General features: G+C 37.7%; 2 protein-coding genes across 5 annotated transcripts in view; both read right to left on the bottom strand.

The window, feature by feature from the left end:
- The window catches only part of aopep (aminopeptidase O (putative)), a 91,979-nt gene extending 76,145 nt beyond the window's left edge, over positions 1 to 15,834 (bottom strand). Inside the window, exons 1-5 of the mRNA XM_065247207.2 lie at positions 15,723 to 15,834; positions 14,049 to 14,889; positions 13,812 to 13,978; positions 13,625 to 13,745; positions 11,793 to 12,119 (exon numbers count right to left, since the gene is read on the bottom strand). Of these exons, the coding sequence (XP_065103279.1) occupies positions 11,793 to 12,119; positions 13,625 to 13,745; positions 13,812 to 13,978; positions 14,049 to 14,740 (1,307 nt within the window). The 5' untranslated portion in view covers positions 14,741 to 14,889; positions 15,723 to 15,834. The remainder of the gene's footprint in view (positions 1 to 11,792; positions 12,120 to 13,624; positions 13,746 to 13,811; positions 13,979 to 14,048; positions 14,890 to 15,722) is intronic.
- Positions 15,835 to 18,129: 2,295 nt separating this feature from the next.
- The window catches only part of dock8 (dedicator of cytokinesis 8), a 51,712-nt gene continuing 46,591 nt past the window's right edge, over positions 18,130 to 23,250 (bottom strand). For 3 of the 4 annotated variants that reach the window (XM_065247213.2, XM_065247209.2, XM_065247214.1), the window contains 2 exons: positions 22,106 to 22,276; positions 18,130 to 19,384 (listed from right to left, as the gene is read on the bottom strand). In XM_065247213.2, coding sequence (XP_065103285.1) covers positions 19,333 to 19,384; positions 22,106 to 22,276 — 223 coding nt within the window. In that variant the 3' untranslated portion in view covers positions 18,130 to 19,332. Of the gene's footprint in view, positions 19,385 to 21,675; positions 21,733 to 22,105; positions 22,277 to 23,250 lie in introns of all 4 variants that reach the window. The other variant, XM_065247210.2, reaches the window with a different exon arrangement.

The raw sequence follows: 23,250 nt of genomic DNA on the forward strand, positions 1-23,250 counted from the left end.
TTACACAACTCAGGCACATGTGATATTATCATTCACCTTCGACATACACCAAAAGCACTTTTATAAAGAAACTTAGATTTGCTTAACCCCTTGTGTTTCATAGAAATGCAGTATGTAAAGTAAACCAATGATTGGCTCAATGGTTATAGATTAACACCAAACAAATAAACAAATTTAAATAATGTCCTCAAATGCACATGCATTTTTAACATTAAAATCAACATTTAATGATCACAAACTGTTTAAATGCAATAGTCAGAAGCTATTTAAATAGTGGGATTCAATCTTTGAACCCTTCATTTAGCAGAGTATTAACCATAAGGCTACACCAATCCTCAATAAGAATTGTATGTGCCAGTGCTGTTTCAGATATTTGGACATCATCTTTATCTTCACCCTACTTCAAAATAGCTCAACCAAAGCTCTGGCTGTATTGATTCGTTCTCCTTGTGTCTTATTTTCTTTCCCGTTCTCTTCAGCTCGACTGCATGAGTTTATTAGGCACAAAACCTGTCTGAACTTTGTAGATCGAAATGGATCTACCACTGGCCTCCTCACTTTCTCTGGCTTACAGACTTTAAATGGGTGGTATTCCCGTCTAGACAGCAGATTACGTTGAGGGTCTGAAAAATGAGGTGTGATTCTCTCTGCAGATCCAGAGGGGCTCTCTTTGCATGCCAGTCCTTTTTAGGGCAGATCACATGTGTCAAACAAGAAATCCTGAAAATAAATACCCACGCACACAGAGGCTGCCGTAGTGGAGAGACAATCTGGATTCGCAAACACTGGATTTTATCACCAAGGCCTGCTACAGATCACCAGAACAATGCAATCCATATGTCGACGTACTACCCACCAAGTGGGAATCTCACTTGAATTGCTGTCGATGTTTATCGTGTAGTGCCTCCTGGCAGCGTTTTAACTTGATTGCTCCGCATTAGCGTTTTAGACGCTTGCCGAAGAGCGTGCGTAAACAGAGCCGGGGGCTCTCATCAGTGCCAGAAAGACCATCCGGAATGAGAAGCGGCAGCAGATGTTTATGTAAAGCATAAGGCTTACAGTATGCAAGGTCCCATTATGTGAGCTTCCTTGCATCCTTCAGAACTTTATGATGTGTGAGGCCATTGGTCAAGAATGCAGATTTCTAACACGTGTGGAATGACAGCCTTAAATCATCATGACATTATTGTATATTTCTTTTATCTTATTGTGCATGTTATTCCAAACAAAGTAGCAAGCAAGCCAAGCAAGCAAGAAGCGGCAAAAGAAGTAAAAAATGATAAAAGATCTGTCCATCCATCTACCTACCTACACTGTCAGAAAGAATGGTCAAAAAATTGTCCCAAGCTGTCACTAGGGCAGAACCCTTTCCTAATATGTACCATTTAGGTACAGATATCTATTTATTTTGTACCAATATGTACCTTTGATGTACTAATATGCAATCACAAAATGGCAGACACTGGTATAGTGTCATACCTACAGTGTAGGTAGGTAGATGGATGGATCTTTGATCATTTTAACTTCTTTTGCCGCTTCTTGCTTGCTTGCTACTTTGTTTGAAATAACATGCACATAATAATGCACAGATAAAAGAAATGTACAATGCATGCCGTACTTTGTATGTGACACATAAAATTTGATTTGATTTGATTTGAATGAATCAGTGTACGTATAGCAGGACATCTGACCAGTCGTTGAATGACCTCATCCATTCTCGGTTTCTTTATGGTAGATCCTCCTCTAGCAACTTCCAATCTTAGGTTTTTCTCTAGTTTACCAGCGTCTACTGCCACTCCTACGGCTTTAAGTCAGCTCTAGGGCCAAATTAACTCTCTCTGTGCAATACTGATTTGATTCATTTAAAGCGTGTTCATTCTTGACATGTTTGGTTCGATTAAAACAAACTCTGGTGCGATTGTTGGTTGGGGCGGTTCATTTGAGTAAATGTGAATGCTGCCACCCGAACTTTGGTGTGCACTAAACAATTGGAAAGGTGGGTCCCGTCCACTTCCAAACGAACTCTGGTGCGGTTCAACTGATAAGTGAACGGACTTGGACCAGAAACGTGCAACAAACCAAAAACAGGATGTGATATCACAAAATTTTACAGTGGAATGAGCAGTGTGTGCAAAAACAATATGGGCCCTATTTTAACGATCTGAAACGCAAGTGCGAAGCGCAACGCGCAAGTGAGTTTGTGGGCGGATCTTGGGCGCTGTTGCTATTTTCCCGGCGTGAGAAATAACTCTTGCGCCGGGCGCAAATCAATAAGGGGTTGGTCTGAAGTAGGTTCATTATTCATAGGTGTGGTTTGGGCGTAACGTCAAATAAACCAATCAGAACGCTATCCAACATTCCCTTTAAACGCAAGGGCGCAAGTTCCGTGGCGGGTTGCTATTATTATGACGGATTTACCAGGCGCACGCCAGGAGCGGTTCACAGCCGAGGAGACCGACGTCCTTGTACGGGGGAATCCCAAGCTTGCCAGCATAAATTGGGCACGCCGTGTAACGGGAGGTGGATCTGCCTCAGGACCTGACGCCAGCAGAGGACATCGCTGCGTCCACCCTCACCGCTGAAAGGGTTTGGGGGCTTTGAAATCGGACCCAAGAAACGCAAGGTCCAACCCCAAAGTAGACTAACAAATCAAGTTCATATACATTAAGGTTTCTTATGAAAACATTTAAATTATTATTTACATAAAATAAACGTAATACAGCCACACAACAAACTTATGAAAATATTTTAATCGTTTTTTGCATGAGAATTTTTTAACGCAGCCACACAATAAATAAAAACTATCACCACAATGCTCACCACTATGATTCCCCTTATCTCGTGTATTAATATTTTTTAGTGTAACAATTTATGATTTGCAAAAATAATTGTTGCATCTGTGTAGATTAGATGCAAAGTGTATGCGCGTTGTGCACACTATACATTATGGTCAAGCATGCGCCCTTAATACAGCATAATGAACAACGCGCAACGCGCCACTGACTTTAAACTTTTTTTTTCTGGTCAGTGGCGCAATTGTTTTTTGAAACTGCAAAATAGCATCAGGGATGGTTTGCGCCGGAACACGCCTCTTTTTTTGCGCTGAAACGCCCAGGGAGCGCAAGTTCATTCCCTAGTTTGTCGGCGTGCGTCTGTGGAGGGAAAAACCCGCTGTGCGCCGTTGCAAAATACGAATGATACATGCGTCACTGACAAAGTCAATTGCGCTGGGTGCAAGATAGGGCCCAATACCTCTGTATAAAAACGCATAAATGAGCATGTTAATTCCAGCATGCAGCATTGAAGTCGTGGATGATTGAAGTTCTGTCGCATAACATTTCTCATCAAAGCAGACCAATTGGGTGGTGACCTTATCCTTACACATTGAGGTTCGCTATCTTTAGGTTGGCTGATAAAATGCCAGTGTGAATGCTAAGCGAACCAGAACTTATTACATTGTTTTCTATTTTGGTCCGAACTAAAAGAGCCAAACTACTGTATGAACACGCCCTTAGACTTTCTGTTCTTCAACGCACTATCCATTTGTTGGTTTATATGGCTTTTCAACTCCAGTATATGGGTTTGGTTTGAAACAGGCTTTATTTATACTATGTCAATGAAAATGTGGTTATAAGCAGGGATATGAATCAGAAGAACACACCACTAGAAAAAGGGTTAACTTCTCTGAGACTGATAAAACAAGGAAGCAAAGGCCCCTGATAATAAGGCAGGAATGTAATAATAATAACATCTTGCTCTCTAAATCACTGTCTATTACTTTTAAAGAGCACCTATTTTATTACTAAAAAAACAATGTTTTTTGTGTATTTGGTATAATATAATGTGTTCGCGTGGTTTATGGTTAAAAAACACACTGTTTACTTATATTTTTGTAGCTCCAGATTTCACACTCTTGCTTAAACAGATTTTGTACAAAACGCATCGATTTAAAAAGCACCATGTCCCTGATTGTCCAGCTAATCTGTACGTTGTGATTGGCCTGAATACCTCTGACGTCAACCGGAAATGTGACGCTCCTTACCATGTTTGAAAGATTTGCGCACAATGCAATGCTAACATGAGTTAACTTACAGGCTGAGTCCGAACCGGGAGGAATTATGATAATGTCGGTCTTCTCTACATCACCAATCCCGGGAAGTAAACTGTTGCTTACAATCCGTGTGTTTGTTGTTGTCCAAGAAAAGAGATTTACGTGGGAGACGATAACTCACGTCATTCGTTTACTTTGGGATTTGACCCTTTTGCATATCATTAACATGTACTAATACACACTTACATACCAAAAAAATGTAAAATCGTGAATCGGACCATAGGTGCTCTTTAAAATGCTTGAACAGAAAAGGGAAATAGATTTTGTGCTGCCTTTAGGTGCAAAAGAGAAGCTCCAAAGTTGTTGATATGACAAATCATATGTTCAAGTCACAAACAAGGTGCGTAAGAAGTCAACATACACACACAAAAACAATGAGTGACGCAAAAGTGCTTATGTTATATTATGGGAGGAGCATAACTGAATGCACCTGCATCCCTATCACACAATCTGTAAATGGTTTATTTTAAAACTAAGAAATATTTCTAAAAACAAGTGATAGGTAAGTTGCTAGCTCTACATTAAATGACAATGAGTTAAGTAACAGAACTGAAGGCAGATGCAGGCTGATTATAATAAGGCATTTCATGCAGCTGCAAACCCTTATGAAAAGCAGATATAAAAATGTGAGTGTACATTTAAAAAATGTTTTTAGCTTTTTCATTACCCCTGGTCCACCTAATGCTTGTGTTATTAACAACTAAAAAAATCCAATAATTTATTTCATGAGGCTGTACTATAACACTCTGATGAGCCAGGATGATTCGCCTTTAAACATTTAGAATCACAAATCTGAAAAACTAAAAAATAACTATTAAAAAACACAAACTAAAAAATAAACAAAGAAAGTAATGGGACAGATACTAGCACGGCATTAAATGATGAGTTATGTAATATACAAGAAAGTAATAATATAAAAATACAAAAACTGAAATTTTATTGCATCAGTGGTTGAGAAGTGAGAACTACATGGAGTTTGCATTAACAGTACACAGAGTTATTTTTTGCTATTACTGCGGATTTCTTTTGCAAAATCTATGCGGAATTTTGCGAAATGATTTGAAATGTTTTAAAAAGATCTAGGGGGGCGTGCACCCCAAAGCTTTTACGCCCGCCGTAATTCAACTTTGGATGAAAAGCTCTGCTCGTCAATGTCAGTTCTCACGCGGCCGTCCAATCACAGTGGAGGAGGGGCGGGACGAGTATCACAGCAACCAACCAACTCACAACTGACGAATCAGAGCTACCAAAGCACTTAGCTGAAGAAAGCTGGCACTCAGCTGAAAAACAGCTGGCATTCGGCATTGTCCAGGCATTTTCAGCCGCGTTTAAAAGTTTTGGTGTGCACAACCCCTAAGAAAACGGGAGCTGTGAATATCACAAAACAATAAAATATTTTAAAATATATATAAAATATAGAATATTATATACATGGATGTAAAGTGTAATTACAATACTGAAGTGAATAGAAGAATAATCATGATTTTAAATCGTGACCAAAAGTTTGAGCAATATAATCGTGATAATTATTTGCCTAGTTATTGTGCAGCCCTAAACATAAAAATACAACAACACTCTCTAAAACTACACTTTACATATATTCCGTACTTTGAAAAGTATGTTTATATTTTGTGGTAAATTTAAAGGAATAGTTCACCAAAATGGAAAATTACCCTGTGCTTTACCAATCTTAATGCCATCTTATATGACTTCTTTATTCAGCTGAAGAATGTAAACAGACCCACAGTAGACCAAAAAAGACAGCACATCAGGTCTACGTCGGTACGTAAGCTGATCATTGGTCCTTGCAGGTCTCATGACTGCATGTTTTGTCACAATGCATATGACGACTAGCCACAAGACTCGTGGTGAGAACCATTGACTGTCTTACGTATCAACCTGGAGCCAGTGTGCTGCCATTTTTTATCTATATGTGTTTGTTTACATTCAAACGCTGTGTATTGTCGGTAATTATGCTCAAAATAAGATTTTTTTTCTTACAAACGTATGGCTTCACTTCAAAAGACATACAGTATATTAATTCTCCAGAGCCGTATGGATTCCTTTATCTGATTATGGATGGATCAGTATATATAGAGCCAGGTTATCATTTAATATAACTGTAAATGTGTTCAGCTGAAGAAAGGTAGTCACATACACCAAAGATAGCTTTAGGTGAGTACATTTTGTGGTAGTTTTAAATTTTCCTTTAAGTTCAAAATTCCTTTAAGAAACTGCTTAACGTACATACAGTACACCGTACTGAAATGACTGAACTGCTTTTAAACTGCACTTCCCTGCTATCCAGGTGCAGGCATGCTCTGAATTCTTTCATTCGCCGGGTGCTTTTGTGTGCACGACACGCAAAGAAGGTCAGAAAAGCCTTTCTGCACACGGATAGAAAAACATCTCATTCTTGACAATTTGATTAACAGCTGTCTTTCATGCCCCGGTCTGAAAAAACGCCCTCTCTCACACACTTCTTAGGTTACTCAGCAATCAGAGAGGACAGAAAAGAGAAAGTAAAAAGAGAGGGAGTGAAAAAAAGAAAGAGAAAGGGCTATTTAGGTGCTGTTATCTCAACCTCCCTAGTTCCCTGACTAGTCCAGCACATTCCAAAAGCTTCACATCCTTCGCCCACATTACACTACGCACCCATGGGACTCCGCTTTCCTTTCCCGATATAGTCATTTTACGGCTACAGGACAAACGTGTAAGCAAACAAATGCTTCAACGTAACACAATAAACCTTGATCGCTATATAATAAGAACGTATTAAAAAAAAAATACTTGTAACCATTTCAAAAAGCCTGAGAATATCTCAACAGAATTATTGATTTACAAGGGTTTTTGTTGAAGCTGACAAAAAAAAAGAAGTGATGTTGTGTAGTTTGGTATGTTTAAGTGTGTAGCTCAATCAGGCTGTCCAATCTAAACAGACTAAATAGACCAAAACCAATTTTAACAACTAAAGGCAGAAGCAGGCTGATTATAATGAGGACATTTCATGCAGCAGCGAACTCTTATGAAAGGCAGATATTAAAATGCGAGTTTATATTTAAATAATGTTTTTGCTTTTTCATTCCCCCTGGTCCACCTAATGCTTGTGTTATTAACAACACAAAAATCCAATAATTTATTTCATGGAGCTGTACTATAACACTCTGGTGAGTCAGAAGGATGTAAGACGGATGATTAATTCGCCTTTAAACATCTAGAATCCCAAATCTGCTGCATGTGGGCGGTGCATATTTTAAATGAGAAAAACTGTGTTTTGTTCATCTTTGAAGAGTTTACATAATAATCAGTGATTTGAATACCAAAATCATTTTAAAAGGAGATTTGTCATACTAATATACTTAGTAAACCTTGTAAAATGTTTAGACTTCTATTTAACCTTCCCCATTCTTTTGGGGATTAAATATCTCGAAAAGCTCTCAAACAGCTAACGTAGCACCTCAGGCAAATGAACACAAATTTCTTTTTTATTAGCACTGTGCGATTGCTGACTACCTATTAAAAAAGTGAAATATGAAGAATGGATGCCCTCCAGGCTGTAAGTCTCAAACGATCCGAGCTGAATTTAACCACCAGCTCTTTCCTTCGGCTTCGACAAAATAAAGCGATCCAATAAAAGCATTTATTTCCCCAATACCACTCAAAGGCCATAATCCAGATGGAGCGCATAATTCAATCATAATGGGTGACAGTTCATTTTGACTCAAAATGAATGTATGCATGTCAGAGAGCAATGGTATATGTATTATTGATCAGGATAAACCAAAAACATCCCTCAATCTGGTCCCTGGGGACCCACAGACATGGCATATTTTGTCCCTGTAGCCAACTGATAGAGCATTTAGTTAACAAATGTGATTCCCAGGGAACACATACGTGTACTGATATAATGTAAAATCTTAAATGCAATATGAGCCGGATGCATAATTTAAATGTAATGCAAAATGCATGAATGTAAAATGCCTATTTAAGTTATAAAAACTCCGAAATGTGTATTGGAATGCATTAGCCATTACCTTACCCTATCTTTATATGCAAATATTTGAATCACTCAAAATCACTTTTCTTACCGTACTTCAATAAGCCAGTGACGATTGAATAGATGCTTTGGCAGCTTTAACAATACAAGCTTTGATATCTACATAAAAGACATCAGCAGTTAAAGCTTTTACCCACCTACTGTCTTTGTAAACACCTTACATCACCGACATAACGTGGGAATAACACACACAAAAATATCAGTTTTCTCCAAGCTGTGAAAGCCTTCAGCGTCTCTTGAAAAAAGGCAATGCCCATATTTGCACATTTGGCACAAGAAGCATTCCTACAATGTCCTGCTGTGGCGTAAAAGAGGTGTTAAGGGACCTGAAACTGACCGCCTTCAAAGCTGAGGAAAGTGCTGTGCCCTTCCTGTGAGTCTCTAGCAATATGGCCCATGACGTGCTGAAGATCTGAAGATACGAATATCTCAGCGAACGTCATTTCATAGCCGCAGTCTAGACCTTCCCTACGTGATCAGTCAGCAATACACAGGACGGAATGCTGATGACATTCTTCTGGGAAATATTTCCTGAATTTTCAAAAAGGCTGTCATCAGATTCCAGGATCTTGCGAATCAGATTCAGTTTAAGCCAAGAATAATGTCCCTGCAGTTTTGTGCTTCGGGACAGAAGTCATGTGGGTATTTGGGAGGAGGCAAAGCACACACTATCAGGTCTGCCCTGTCTTGACCTCAATAATCTTTACTTCCTGCCCTCCAGAGAACAACCACCAGCACCACTGCCACGTCCAAAGCCCCAGCTGCAAATGAACAAGCATGATATAAAAGCAGATATTGGCCAGGCCCCAAGGATTTGGGCCCACATACTTCCCAATTTCGAGATTAAACGGCTCTCGTCTCTGAAGTGCTTCCAGGAGCGAATGGCTTTTGTTGCTGGGAATAATCCACACATCCTCTCCCACATCCTGGGGGACCGGCATCTCAAAGTGCCCCTTCTCTCGGCCCCAAAAGTACTTTGTTGAATCACTCTTTTGGTCTGATTCGGCTTTAAAAAAGACTCGATGGATTATACCGTTCCCCAGAGAAGGGCCGACTGGCTGTCTACTGCTGTGACCCATACAGGGCAGAGGAGAGGGAGTGAAAATATCGGTTCTCCCGCACACATGCATATTTCTGTCATCAATTGGCTGATCTTGTATAGGGAGGCTAAGCTGTAATAAATCGGTGAGGCCACTATAAGTAAATATCCTGCAGACATCAACAAAAAAACTTTAATGATGACTCCACATTAACTCAAGAAGAAGGGAGTATGTAATTGAGGAAAAGAAAAACAGGAGGGTCTGCTGTATGCATGTCCACTGTTAATAAGAATGTGAAATTTTCTTCAAGTAAAAAGCTGAAACCTGCATACGTGTCATGACCTCATATCCTGTGTATTACTTATTCCTGGACACGGAGATGCTGGGAAATACGGGAACATGTATGGCCACCCAAATGCAACATTTGCTGACTGAAAACTGACTGATATTCCTAATATTCCAGTTAAACCTGACAGGGTATGAAGCTTAAAAGTCGCTGCACAAACATTTCATTGAAAAGTTTCCTAAACAGTGGCCTTCCCAAAAAACATAAGTTAAATGAGTTTCACTGTACTCATCAAGCAGCCATTTACAGAGATCCAGTAGGTTATCACCACCTCATGCCACACAGATTACTAAACAAACAGTGTGGTTGGCCAAAAACACCATTTAAATCAGCCAATCCGTAAACACTGTGGCATCCTCATGGCTAATGACCAAAGGCCAAACAGGAATCAAATGGGTGCAGCTGCCAAGTAGTGGCTTGATATCCATAGAGTCCTTATTAGAAACCTCTGCTATGCAACAGACAAGTTACTGTTTAAGTTACAACTGATGATGAGATTCTAAAATGCTCATACTGTAGTTTACAGAAACAAAGCGAGTGTGTGGTGAAACCCCACGTGGTCCAGTTTTCATCTAGCTTAACTGGTAGTGTGTAATGCTAGCAACACTATGGTCATGGGTCTGATTCCCAGATAATGCACACATCCTCAAAAATGCATACTGTAGCTTGAATTGTATGCACTGGCAAAAGACCCAAATGTGTTTGTCATGCTGGTTGCAATGTTCTGAGAACGCTTTACCCTTTTTTCTAGAAATCAACTTGCAATTACTTATACTTGTCTTTGCATATTAAAGGGACACTCCACTTTTTTTGAAAATATGCTCATTTTCTATCTCCCCTAGAGTTAAACATTGGATTTTAACCGTTTTGGAATCCATTCAGCTGATCTCCAGGCCTGGCGGTACCACTTTTAGCATAGCTTAGCCTAATCCATTGAATCTGATTAGACCATCGCGCTAAAAAAATAACCAAAGCGTTTCAATATTTTTCTTAATCAAAACTTGACTCTTCTGTAGTTACATCATGTACTAAGATCGACAGACAATTAAAAGTTGTGATTGTGTGGGCAGATATGGCTAGGAACTATACTCTCATTCTGGCGCAATAATCAAGGCCTTTGCTGCCGTAACATGGCTGTAGGACATGGATGGGGAACCCTGGTCCTGGAGGGCCACTTTCCTGCAGAGTTTAGTTCCAACCCTAATTAAACACACCTGAAAATCTAATTCAAGTCTTCAGGATTACTTGGAAATTAAATTCAGGTGTGTTTGATGAGGGTTTAAACTAAACTCTGCAGGATAGTGGCCCTCCAGGACCCAGGGTTCCCCACTCCTGCTGTAGGAGGAGCAATGATATTACGCAGCATGAAATAGTCCCTGCTATTGAAAGTAACCAAGGGGACTATTTTCGGGCAGTACGTAATATCACTACGCCAGCTTATAACATCAGAATGAAAGTATAGTTCCTAGTCATATTGGCCTAGAACAGTGGTTCCCAAACTTTTTCAGTGTGTGGCCCCCCTTGTGTACTGTGAATTCCTTCGCGGCCCCCCAAAAAAAATGTGTGACAAAAACTGTTCTAAAACTCAACATTTTAATAAAAAAACATTAAATTATACAAAAAAGTAGTGCTTTTGGTTAGTAGCCTTATTTTTTTAGGTTTAATTACACAGAATTCATGATAAATTAATGTATTTCACAAAATGTCATAAAACTGGGGCCCCCCTGGCACCATCTCGCGGCCCCCAGTTTAAAAACCACTGGCCTAGAAAATCACAACTTTTAATTTTCCGTCAGTCTTAGTACATGATGTAACTACAGAAGAGTCAAGTTTTAAATAGGAAAAAATCAAAACTCTTTGGTTATTTTTTAGCGTGATGCTAATGCTCTAATTAGATTCAATGGATTATGCTATGCTATGCTAAAAGTGGTACCGCCAGACCCGGAGATCAGCTGAATGGATTCCAAAAAGGTAAAAATCAAATGTTTAACTCTAGGGGAGCTGGAAAATGAGCATATTTTTTAAAAAGTGGAGTGTCCCGGTAATGCGTTATATAAGGTATTATAAAGCTATAAATATAACACATTTTACCGTATCATTATGTAGCCAAACTAAACAAAATCAGTTCATGCAGTAATTACTGTATGAATGCATCACTTGCAAACCAATCAAAGATATTACACCTTTCAATAAACCTGTAATAAATGCACTATATCTTTAGAGATATAGCATCTTTACCTGGCCATGCCGAGGCTGGAGAACCCTGAGGGAACAATGAGAACATCTAGGCGTGAGAACGGATGGAGACCAAGAGCAAAGTAGGCCGCAGACAGACAGAGCGGCAGAAGGGGTACAACCATTTTTTCTGCCCTCTGCAGGTGATGCAGTGGGGCAAATACCCGGTAGGGAATAACAGCCTGCGTCCTAGCAGTGTTGACCATGAAGCGACAGGGATAATCCATGTGGGAACAAACAAATTGTTCATCATCTTCCTGTTTTATTGAACATCTTACATTCTCCTGACGTACATCTGCAGGTCCAGATTGTGAGTAATCCAGAGGAACACTGCAAAATAGAAAAATCCAAATATATAGCAAAATGCAAAATACACTATAGTTACCCTTATTAACGCAAGTGCAAGTGGTTGCAATGAAGCGAGATAATAGGACTAAAGTTTTAGGCTTTAATCCAGCACAAAAAAGATGTGGCATTAGGGAGACTTACGGTTGCCATGACACTCAGCATGCATCTTCTATGCTACAAGATTAGATCGCTTTAATATCTTAATTTGTTCTCATAGACAGCAATTTAATAAAATGTAGAGACAATGTAAACGTTTGCTTAAAGGGGACATTTCACAAGACTTTTTTTAAGATGTCAAATAAATCTTTGGTGTCCCCAGAGTACGTATGTGAAGTTTTAGCTCAAAATACCATATAGATAATTTATTATTATTATAACATGTTAAAATTGCCACTTTGTAGATGTGAGCAAAAATGTGCCATTTTGGGTGTGTCCTTTAAAATGCAAATTAGCTGATCACTGCACTAAATGGCAGTGTTGTGGTTGGATAGTGCAGATTAGGCGGTATTATCCCCTTCTGACATCACAAGGGGAGCCAAATTTCAATGACCTATTTTTTCACATGCTTGCAGAGAATGGTTTACCAAAACTAAGTTATTGGGTTGATCTTTTTCACATTTTCACATAGTTTGATAAAAGCACTGGGGACCCAATTATAGCACTTAAAGGAGCATTTCACCCGTGAAAACATTAATCTTTATTAAAAGTGGATCATATTTGTAGTCGAAATGTAACATAAATTTAGAATTTGGTGCCTATTTGACAGAGAAAATGAGTGTTTGTAGTCTCACCCCCTCTACAAAGATATTGGACTTCCTTCTTTCAATGATGCAAAATGATGATTTTTACATCATTGAAAGAAGGAAGTGCAACAATGAAATCCATATTTCTCCTGTCTCAGTGGAAACAGAGGGAATGATGCATGACCATTCAAAAACATGAGTGGGGTTCTAACTATACAAATCTTAATGCAAATGGGTGAAGTGTCCCTTTAAACATGGAAAAAGTCAGATTTTCATGACATGTCCTCTTTAAGTATTCTGTGTCTAAGATATTCCCCTGAAAAAAAGAGCAATCTTACAAATGTCTACATTCCAGAACAAAATTCCAACAGTGTCACAAACTGAGCTCAGATTTTCCAAGTCTGAAAATTTCAATATGACAATAACATTTTCTCTGGGTAGACACATAATCATGGCACAAAGGCCAAATTACTGTTTCATCTAAATTGTTAATGCTCAGAAAACCTTTTTATGTAAAATGTAATAAAGTTCACAATGCAAAAAAATGACTTTGCACACTTAATAAAATACTGCAATTATCTACAAAACAATGTACTGTATGAATACTTTTTAATACAAACCCCAAACAGAATGTCTGAGGTACATAAATACACAGCTAATTTGCAAGCACGTTTATTGAATTAATGCATAAAACACAATTACTTCATTAACTTTGAGACTGACATTTGAATGAGATGAACTTACAACGGCGCCTGGACACAAGGTTCTTCTGTTTTTACACCAGCCTCCATCCACCGACCTACTGCTATGGTGAAGGTCGAGGCTGGCATTGGCATTGTAACATAATAATCCCACTGTAAAACTCCTGCAAAAAACAGTAAAGTTCAGCTTTGGCCGGAGTGACATTATAGGCAAATGGTTTGAACTCTACCTGTCTCTGCGGTCTCAGGAAAGGCTTGATTTTCACCACTCATTAAAACTGTGTAATCACATGGTGCCCGCACTCGCGCTTGCCACGTTGACATGGCAACAGGAGGTTCTTGGCATGGAAAGAGGGCTCTGTTGTTGATGGGTGAGCCCATTGTATATACACAGCATCTAAAGGTTAAAGATCACGTGTCAGTAGCATATCCTGGAAAAGTTTGTGGGTATATGTAAATAAACGCACCTGCCATCCTGGTCTTTCGTCCACCTGACAGAGCCACCTGTGGGTTTAGTTTCATACCAGATTTTGAGGGCGCACGGGAACGCGTAGGGAGACGAAACCCCCTCCTTTCTGATCTGAAGACTCCACTGGTCCATGTGGAACTGAAGAGGTTTTGCATGTATGACAGTAGGGCAACCACTAGTTTGGAGATATAGATCATGTTGCTGTTTCCAGTAGGCTGAAGGCATAGAGACCAGTTTTTGCACCAGGCTGCAAGATGAATGATCAGCATTTGCATCTGATTGGTTTTTGTTAAGTACTGTGGTCACATCCAACTCTTCTACTCTGGACACCACCAGGTCACAACAATCCAGCACCAAGGTGAAATCTTCACTCTCATCATCCCACAGGAAATTACTGATGTTACTTTCTTTACTCGAATGGTGTATTATGTAATTTGGCTCAGACGTGGTGCCATCGTCTTTAGGAGATACGTCTTGTACCGGTGTGTTGGATACAGATCCTGTTTCAACTTGTTTGCAAAAGCCCTCTCCTGGCTCCAGAAAAAGAACAATACTGCCACCAATGACCTTCCTTTGGAAGTGAACAGTCAGGTCAAGCACATAGTGTCGAACAAGCATATGGTTCATGTTAGCCCGCAAAGGCAGATCATCTTTATTAGGGTCCAGATCAGGCTGATGGCTACTTTCCATATCTAATCGTATTCTATAGGCAGAACTATATCCTGAAATCCCATTAGGAGTAGACTGATGTAAAACAATTTTAACATAAACCAAATTCCTTTTACATAGTTCATTGTCTTACAAAATGACACTCATCTTGTCCTTAGGTTTTTAATGCCCTGTAATAAAAAATGCAAAAGAAATCATTACATAAGTTTGTTTATGTATCTTTATTATGGCATAAAATGCAGATGTGTATATACTGTTCATACTATTCTTCATCTAAAATTATTAAATACTCTTCTTCAAAATATGTTAAATTCTATTATTTCTTAACTTCACAATTTACTTTAGTACATTATAGTAATCAGTACACTTTGTTATTATATATTCTATATAATTCATTGATAAAGTGTAGTAAATACTTTAATATTTACTATGGTACATTTCAAAAACACTCATATCTAGGAATTTTGTGTACTAAAAGTATAGTACAGTATTGTTATATGGGAATGCTTTTATATTTTAAAAGAGCAGAGCTTGTAAGTATTAAGTCATGTTTTCTTTTGAGCACAGGCAGAACTTTATAGGCTGTGTTTATAACCAGCAGCACATGATCGGGCGCTAAACATACAGACATTATCTTCGCTCACTGTAAATAACACCTAAGTTACAGTAAACACTCCAGGGTAATGACTAAAGGCACTATAATTGATCATTTCCTTGCATGTGTGCATATTTAAAGCTGTTTTAATTCAAATTAAGAGCTTTTAAAGGTTTAATACAGACAGATATTCAATCATTTCTGCAATGCAATTAACGGAGTTCCGAAAAAGCATCTATGAACAACTTTAATTTCGTTTTCTGTAATTAAACTTGTATTCCTGGTTTCCTCTTCTGATTCTTCAACTTTATTCAGCGGAAACGTGCAACATACGGTGCTGCAACGGACTTATAATAGCGATGGTGAGTTGCATTGCAGCAATGTAAAGCTAAAGGTTGTTTCACGAACCTGTTTCTCCCTGTGACAGAACCTATCACGCGCGGAAAGCCGACGACGCTGTCGCGTTCAATGTGCGTCATCACGCAGCACCGAGAAGTTGAGACACGGATCATATCTTTCTTTTATGCAATTTCTCCAAACTCTTCTGGATATCAACTCAGGATTGGTTGATAGAAAAAGAGGTGGTTGCTGATAGTTTTGTTTTTTCTTTACATCATATTTTATTTGGAGTAGCCAAAGACTGCGTGTTAATTCTTTTTTGCTTAATAACATTGTAATTAGCAAATATTTCATTTATAAATGTAGATTCTTTAAAAACAAAACACTACTTATATTGAAAAATGACTTGAAATGTTTTTCCAAAGCTTGCTATTGAGCTGCTTTATCTTTTGACATCATTAGATTTATTGTGATACTGCCCCTAATATTTATTTTTATTTAATTTATTTTCCTTTTCTTTTACTCCCTATTTAAGTTCATGTAAATTATAATTTCAGATTTTATCTTATTTTCTTTTTTTTCTAAATGATTTATTAGTTATACTGTGTGTTGAGCCTGGGATTTTTATCTACACTGCAAATGTACACTCAACTAAAGGATTATTAGGAACACCATACTAATACTGTGTTTGACCCCCTTTCGCCTTCAGAACTGCCTTAATTCTACGTAACATTGATTCAACAACGTGCTGAAAGCATTCTTTAAAAATGTTGGCCCATATTGATAGGATAGCATCTTGCAGTTGATGGAGATTTGTGGGATGCACATCCAGGGCACAAAGCTCCCGTTCCACCACATCCCAAAGATGCTCTATTGGGTTGAGATCTGGTGACTGTGGGGGCCATTTTAGTACAGTGAACTCATTGTCATGTTCAAGAAACCAATTTGAAATGATTCAAGCTTTGTGACATGGTGCATTGTCCTGCTGGAAGTAGCCATCAGAGAATGGGTACATGGTGATCATAAAGGGATGGACATGGTTAGAAACAATGGTCAGGTAGGCCGTGGCATTTAAACGATGCCCAGTTGGCACTAAGGGGCCTAACCAGCCTGCACAGTGGTAACAAGGCATGATGGATCCATGTTCTCATTCTGTTTACGCTAAATTCTGACTCTACCATCTGAATGTCTCAACAGAAATCGAGACTCATCAGACCGGGGAACATTTTTCCAGTCTTCAACTGTCCAATTTAGGTGAGCTCGTGCAAATGTAGTCTCTTTTTCCTATTTATAGTGGAGATGAGTGGTACCCGGTGGGATCTTCTGCTGTTGTAGCCCATCCGCCTCAGGGTTGTGCGTGTTGTGGCTTCACAAATGCTTTGATGCATACCTCGGTTGTAACGTGTGATTATTTCAGTCAAAGTTGCTCTTGTATCAGCTTGAATCAGTCGGCCCATTCTCCTCTGACCTCTAGCATCAACAAGCCATTTTTGCCCACAGGACTGCCGCATATTGGATGTTTTTCCCTTTTCACACCATTCTTTGTAAACCCTAGAAATGGTTTTGCGTGATAATCCCAGTAACTGAGCAGATTGTGAAATACTCAGACCGGCCCATCTGGCACCAACAACCATGCCATGCTCAAAATTGCTTACATCACCTTTCTTTCCCTTTCTGACATTTAGTTTGGAGTTCAGCAGATTGTCTTGACCAGGACCACACCCCTAAATGCATTGAAGCAACTGCCAGGTGATGGTTGATTAGATAATTGCATTAATGAGAAATTGAACAGGTGTTCCTTATAATCCTTTAGGTGAGTGTATATTTGCCTTTGTCGTTTATATACTTTAGTATTCATAAAAAGCTGTATCTAATAGGATTTACATGTGATCAGCATATACTGTTATAGAGATTGACTGAGAAAACTATATATTACCATAAATTTGTATAATCTAATTTATAAATATTATAAACTGTATATTATACTGTTTTAATATATTTAATATTTAAATACATTTATTAGTCTGACATCACAACAGGTTACACAGTTGTACCATTTATTAAGAAGTACATTTCCCTGATACATTAAAAATATAGATTTATTATTTTGTGCTTTCAGACTGAAATAAAGTCTGCTAAAATTGTAATGATCTATGCACAAAGAAATTGTCAGCGAAACCAACATACAGTTTTCACAGCAGCAACGTGTAACAAAGACATTTAAGGTCTGAAACAATAAGAGCAAAACAAAGCATTAGTGCAAATGGGGAAAACAATCCCACATGAAAAATACTTTAGTATACTTTAGAATTTACTATACTAACCTGTATAAAATCCTGTAGTGTTTTAATCTTACCACAGTACTACAGTTTTTACTACAGCTTCTCTATACATTAACAATTACTGCAATAAAGTACAGTACACTACAGTAAATACTAAACTACAGTATGCTACAGTATTATTTTCATGTCAGATTTAAGAAGAATAAAACAAATAAACTTTATTAATGACACAAGGGAATGATTTTGGCACTTAACATAACAACAATTTCCAGTCATTCATACTATACATCCAAATAATAGAAAACAGATATGGATAGGAGAAAATGAGGGCGTATTGCAGGTACTCCACTTTAACAATACCTGATTTACTTGAATTTTCTTAACGCTGGTCACATTAATGGGCACAATAATGGAATAACCTAAGCTGAGAGTGAAATATTTTGGTAACACTTACAATAAGGTTCATTAGTTAACTATATTAGTTAACATGAACTTATAATGAACTGTACTTGTACATCCTTTATTAATCTTTGTTCATGTTCATTTCAACAATTACTAATACTTTATTAAAATCTTGTTTATGCACTGAGAACTAACATGAACAAACAACAAACAGCTTTATTTAACATTAAATTTAATTAACATTTAATTATTAAGATTAATAAAGACTGTTACAAATGTATTGCTCATGGTATGTTAATGTTAGTTAATACATTAACTAATATTAACTAATGAACCTTATTGTAAAGTGTTACCAATATTTTCTATAAATAAAATAAAGTTACATATACAAAATACCATCTCATAAATCTCTGCAATTACAGAATACATGTAAGAAAACGATGTAACTACGTAATAATGATTGATGCTATTAGACATATGTAAACAATAAAAAAATATATTTTATTACCATCATGTATCCAGCTGTCCTCAAAACACATTTTGTTAAATTTTATTAAGACCTGACACATATGACATTTCAGTAAATTAGAAATATTGCAGTCCATTAGTTTAGATTGGCTCTCCATAAACATACGATTTTTCGTCGCACGTAACAAAACCCTTTTAGCTATGAATGCAATATGTTGTAACATACTAAGGAAGATTCGAACCATAATCAGACAACAAGTAAAAACAAACAAACCTATAAAGGAAACTGACCGGCTGAGGCGTTTTGTTCAAAGACAACAATAAACAATAAAACTTCAGTTGTACATCATTTTAAATCATATATACAGTATACAGAATATAACAATCTATGATATTTTTAGGAGTTTTTAACACTGTGCATGAAACTCTGCTCGAGTCATCTAAATATCAGCTGACAGAGCTGTTGTTTCCTGGCACACTGCAACATCCTTCCCTTGATAATCTCTAGAGAGGTCATTCTCTTCAAATCACGAACTTTCATCTTGTGTCCGACGGAGGCTGTGCCGTTTGAAGGAATCTCTGTTACAAACACAATGGGAAATGGGAATTAGCAGCAGCAACAAACACACTAACAAGCATTAGCTCCAATTTGTCCAATGACTATCCAATTTGACTCATGTTGGCAACAATTAAACAGTCATTTAGATTGACAAGCATAATTGCAAACAGGTGTTTCTCTCAAATTATCCTCTACTGTACATTTAACAGCAAACAATAATGTGATCCTTTGCATCCACAGGTATCAATCTCACCATAACTCACAATCATAATAATGCCCATATCAAAATATCGGTCCATAACAGTGGCAGACAATCAATATTACAGTGTATATTTTTGTGTCTTCAGGGATTTTTGAACTCCAATAGCTACTCTAAATGCCTACATTGTCAGAAATAAAGACAAAAGCTGTCACTTGGATGGCACCCTTTAAAAAGGTCCTAATTTATATTATTTAAGTACATACAGTACTGTGCCAAAAGTCTTAGGCCACCATGCCACAATTAGATTTGTTGTTTTTGCAATGCTATAATGATAATATATAATTGTTTCTCAGTCTCTTTAATAGAATACATCTAGAAAATACATGAAATGTGTATGTAGTATTAAAAACTGTATAAAAATGTAAACTGATGTGTCAAGGTTTTAGTGTAAAATCCCATTCCACTTGAGCAATAGCAGGAAAATGCAGGATCTCTTAAACCTAAATAAATTAAATCCTAATATGAAAGAAATTAGTCTTTTACTTCATTCTGCTCAAAAACGCTCAAAATGTGTTTAGTGCCAAGAGAGGTCAAACTAAACAACGACGATGCCTAAAGAAGACATTTAGTCCTAAAAATTTAATTTTTTGTACATATTTCCTGTATTTTCTGTTTGTATCGTAATAAAATAGATTGAAAAATAAATATGGATGGACATTAAAACTTCTAAAACAACAAGTCTGGTGGTGGTGGTGACCTGAGACTTTTGCACAGTACTGTATGAACTTCTGAGGTACCAATATGTAAATTTGAAATACCAATATGTAACTTTGAGGTACTAATATCCTGCCTTTAGATACAAAGGTGTACTTTTTAAAAGAGTACCACCCTAGCTTTTGTACCTTTATTTCTGAGTGTACATATAAGCTTAAAGGAACATAGGAAATTTAGCTTATTCACCGTATCCCCCAGAGTTAGATAAGTCCATACATACCTTTCCCAGAATGTATACGGTTAAAAGATGGCTGTGTCTCATATGACCTTGTTATTTGTTCACGGTGTGACTATACAAAATCACAACATATAAATATGAAAATGTTGGAGTTATTTTGTCACTTATTGGGAGCAGAATGCTAGCTGGAGCCATTCACTTCCAGTCTTTGTGCTAAGCTAAGCTAGCGGGGGCTGCATCAGGCAGAATTACACCACGCACGGAGATGAAAAAGGTATGTATGTACTAGGGCTGTGGCGGTTTCAGAATTGGTGATGACGGTTATGACGTGAGTCAAATGTGACCGTTCATAACATAACTGTGGTTTGGGGGGGGACGTTTTGCTTGTTTAAATGCTCGTGGATTGACGCGAAAGTGTCATTTTACCATAAAATCATGAATGTGATGCCAAGTGTGTTTTAAACAGTGATGACTTTGAGCAATTTAACAGAAAGTTGAAATATTTAAACAGCACACTGTTGCCAGAAGACTGCGCTGTCACTCTCTGCCCAGCATAAATTAATCCTCTATCTATCATCTATCTTAATAATCTTTAGAGAAACAGATTTGTGCCATGGGCTTTTTATGTCTGTAATTGTGTCTATATCTGTCATTACACGGACCAGAACAGCACGAAAACAATGTGGATTAAAAAGCGTATTGAAGAGGTTTTGCTCATAAATGCATGTAAAAGAAAGTAACGTGAACTTGAAATTGTTATACTGTTATTAAACTGCACAGTATGCGCTGCAAACGCAGCCGGTGTGCCACGCGCGACAAACGCTCTGCGAAGACGCGCTGCTCAGTGCTCAAGCTTGCGATGTGAAACCGGCATTTGAATAAACTAGACACTGATTAGCTACTTGCTCTACGTTTATTTCAAATTAACAGCAAGACAACTAGCAGTGAATGTGCTTTCAGGAGAGTTCGTAGATTAGCATGGGAGGATTTGAACTTGAAAAGAGGAGTGTACTGATGCCTTTCCACGGTTAAAACAACATTCCTTCTTATGGTCATTCATGTTTATTTGTTGCTATAAATTACCTAGAAGGAAGAGATGATTTCAAAGGTGAGACTTTGTTTAATATGTTTAATCTCAAAAGTAACCAAAAGTAAACCTGGTCTGTCCTGTATGTCAGCGCGTTGTCAGTGTCTGCTCCACTCTGTATTTTTCACTGCGTGAGAACATGAGAGGGCGTGTAACAAAGACTGTTAACAATTGTTTTAAATAGTATTTAAAAATTCTTTATGATAAAAAATGTTAAAAAAAATATTTTTATAGCACGGTTTTGCCAGTTATAGAGTTCTAATGACGGTGTTCAACTATAACCGTCCGTCTCACAGTTATATAATGACCGTCACACCCCTAGTAAGTACTTATCTAACTCTAGGGGATAAGGTGAATAAGCTGAATTCCCAAAATGTGGGCACAATTTAAAACTTGCATTAAATTCACAATAAAGTCTAAAAACATGCTTCTCTTCCCTGCGCGAACTTGAAATTTCCATCTAACTGATTGATTCAAAGGTCAAGCACTCGCTGATGTACCTGTTTTCAATGCGTGTTTTGATGATGGGTTTATAGAGCTCTGGGATTTTTCGCTCCAGCATGGGTCTCAGATTCTCTCTCAGTTTGTTGTAGTTTTTCTTCATCTCGTGCTGATACTCTTTCTGATCAGGAGTAATGAGCTGCTTGTTCTTCTCCACAGCCTCTCCACACCTGCACAAATGCAAGCACAACCACATAAGATATTTACATGATGAATAATCCGGGCATTTGGACAGAAAAAGTAAAAAAAGTTTGATAAAGAGATTGTTTTTCCCTTTTATTCATGTTTTTATACATTCACATATCATTAATATTGATGAAAATGGCAATATTGAGAAACATCTGAGGATTTATATTGTAAACACTGTATTGTATATAATTTATTAAATTGATGTTGACAGAGTATTAGTGTTAACAGATGTAAATGGTTGAGCCTTACTAGTGCAATAACAGTGCAAATAAATGTAATAATAAAAACAAATCAAAGTGTGTCTTTAAGAAAGTCTGGAGTATTAACGGCTTGGCATAAATGACGAAAACTTGGCTTGAGAAGAACTCTGCCAGCTTGGATGGATTATGGAGGAAAATAAACATATTTTAAATTACAGTAAATATTTGCCTGCATATTGGCACCAGAATCTGACATGAACCTTTCCATCTGCATAAAGCAATGTTTAATATTTCCATTGCATACGTCCTGGGAAAACACACGGTATTTAGAAGCTTAATTTGTTTCGAGTCTTGATTTAAACATTGTGATTTTATGCAGCCGACTGACATAAGACAGAGTTTTTCTGTTTTTATGTTGGCGAAAAAACACACGCTAAAGTTTGTGATGAATAAACTTTAAACAAATCCTAAGAACACCAAGACACAAACAACTAAAGGCCGAAGTATGGTCCATTATTTACATATACGCGGGGGTCCGCGTACAGTGCGCTTAAATTTTCGGCATCAGAAGAGTACACACACCACCATATTTTTAAAAACCCTGCATATATACAAATGAGGTGATCTTTGCACTAAATGCCAGTGCCATGGTTGGATAGTGCAGATTAAGGGGCGGTATTATCCCCTTCTGACATCACAAGCGGAGCCAATATTCAATGATCTATTTTTACACATGCTTGCAGAGAATGGTTTAC

This window comes from Paramisgurnus dabryanus, chromosome 11, assembly GCF_030506205.2.
Source record: "Paramisgurnus dabryanus chromosome 11, PD_genome_1.1, whole genome shotgun sequence".
NCBI lineage: Eukaryota > Metazoa > Chordata > Actinopteri > Cypriniformes > Cobitidae > Paramisgurnus > Paramisgurnus dabryanus.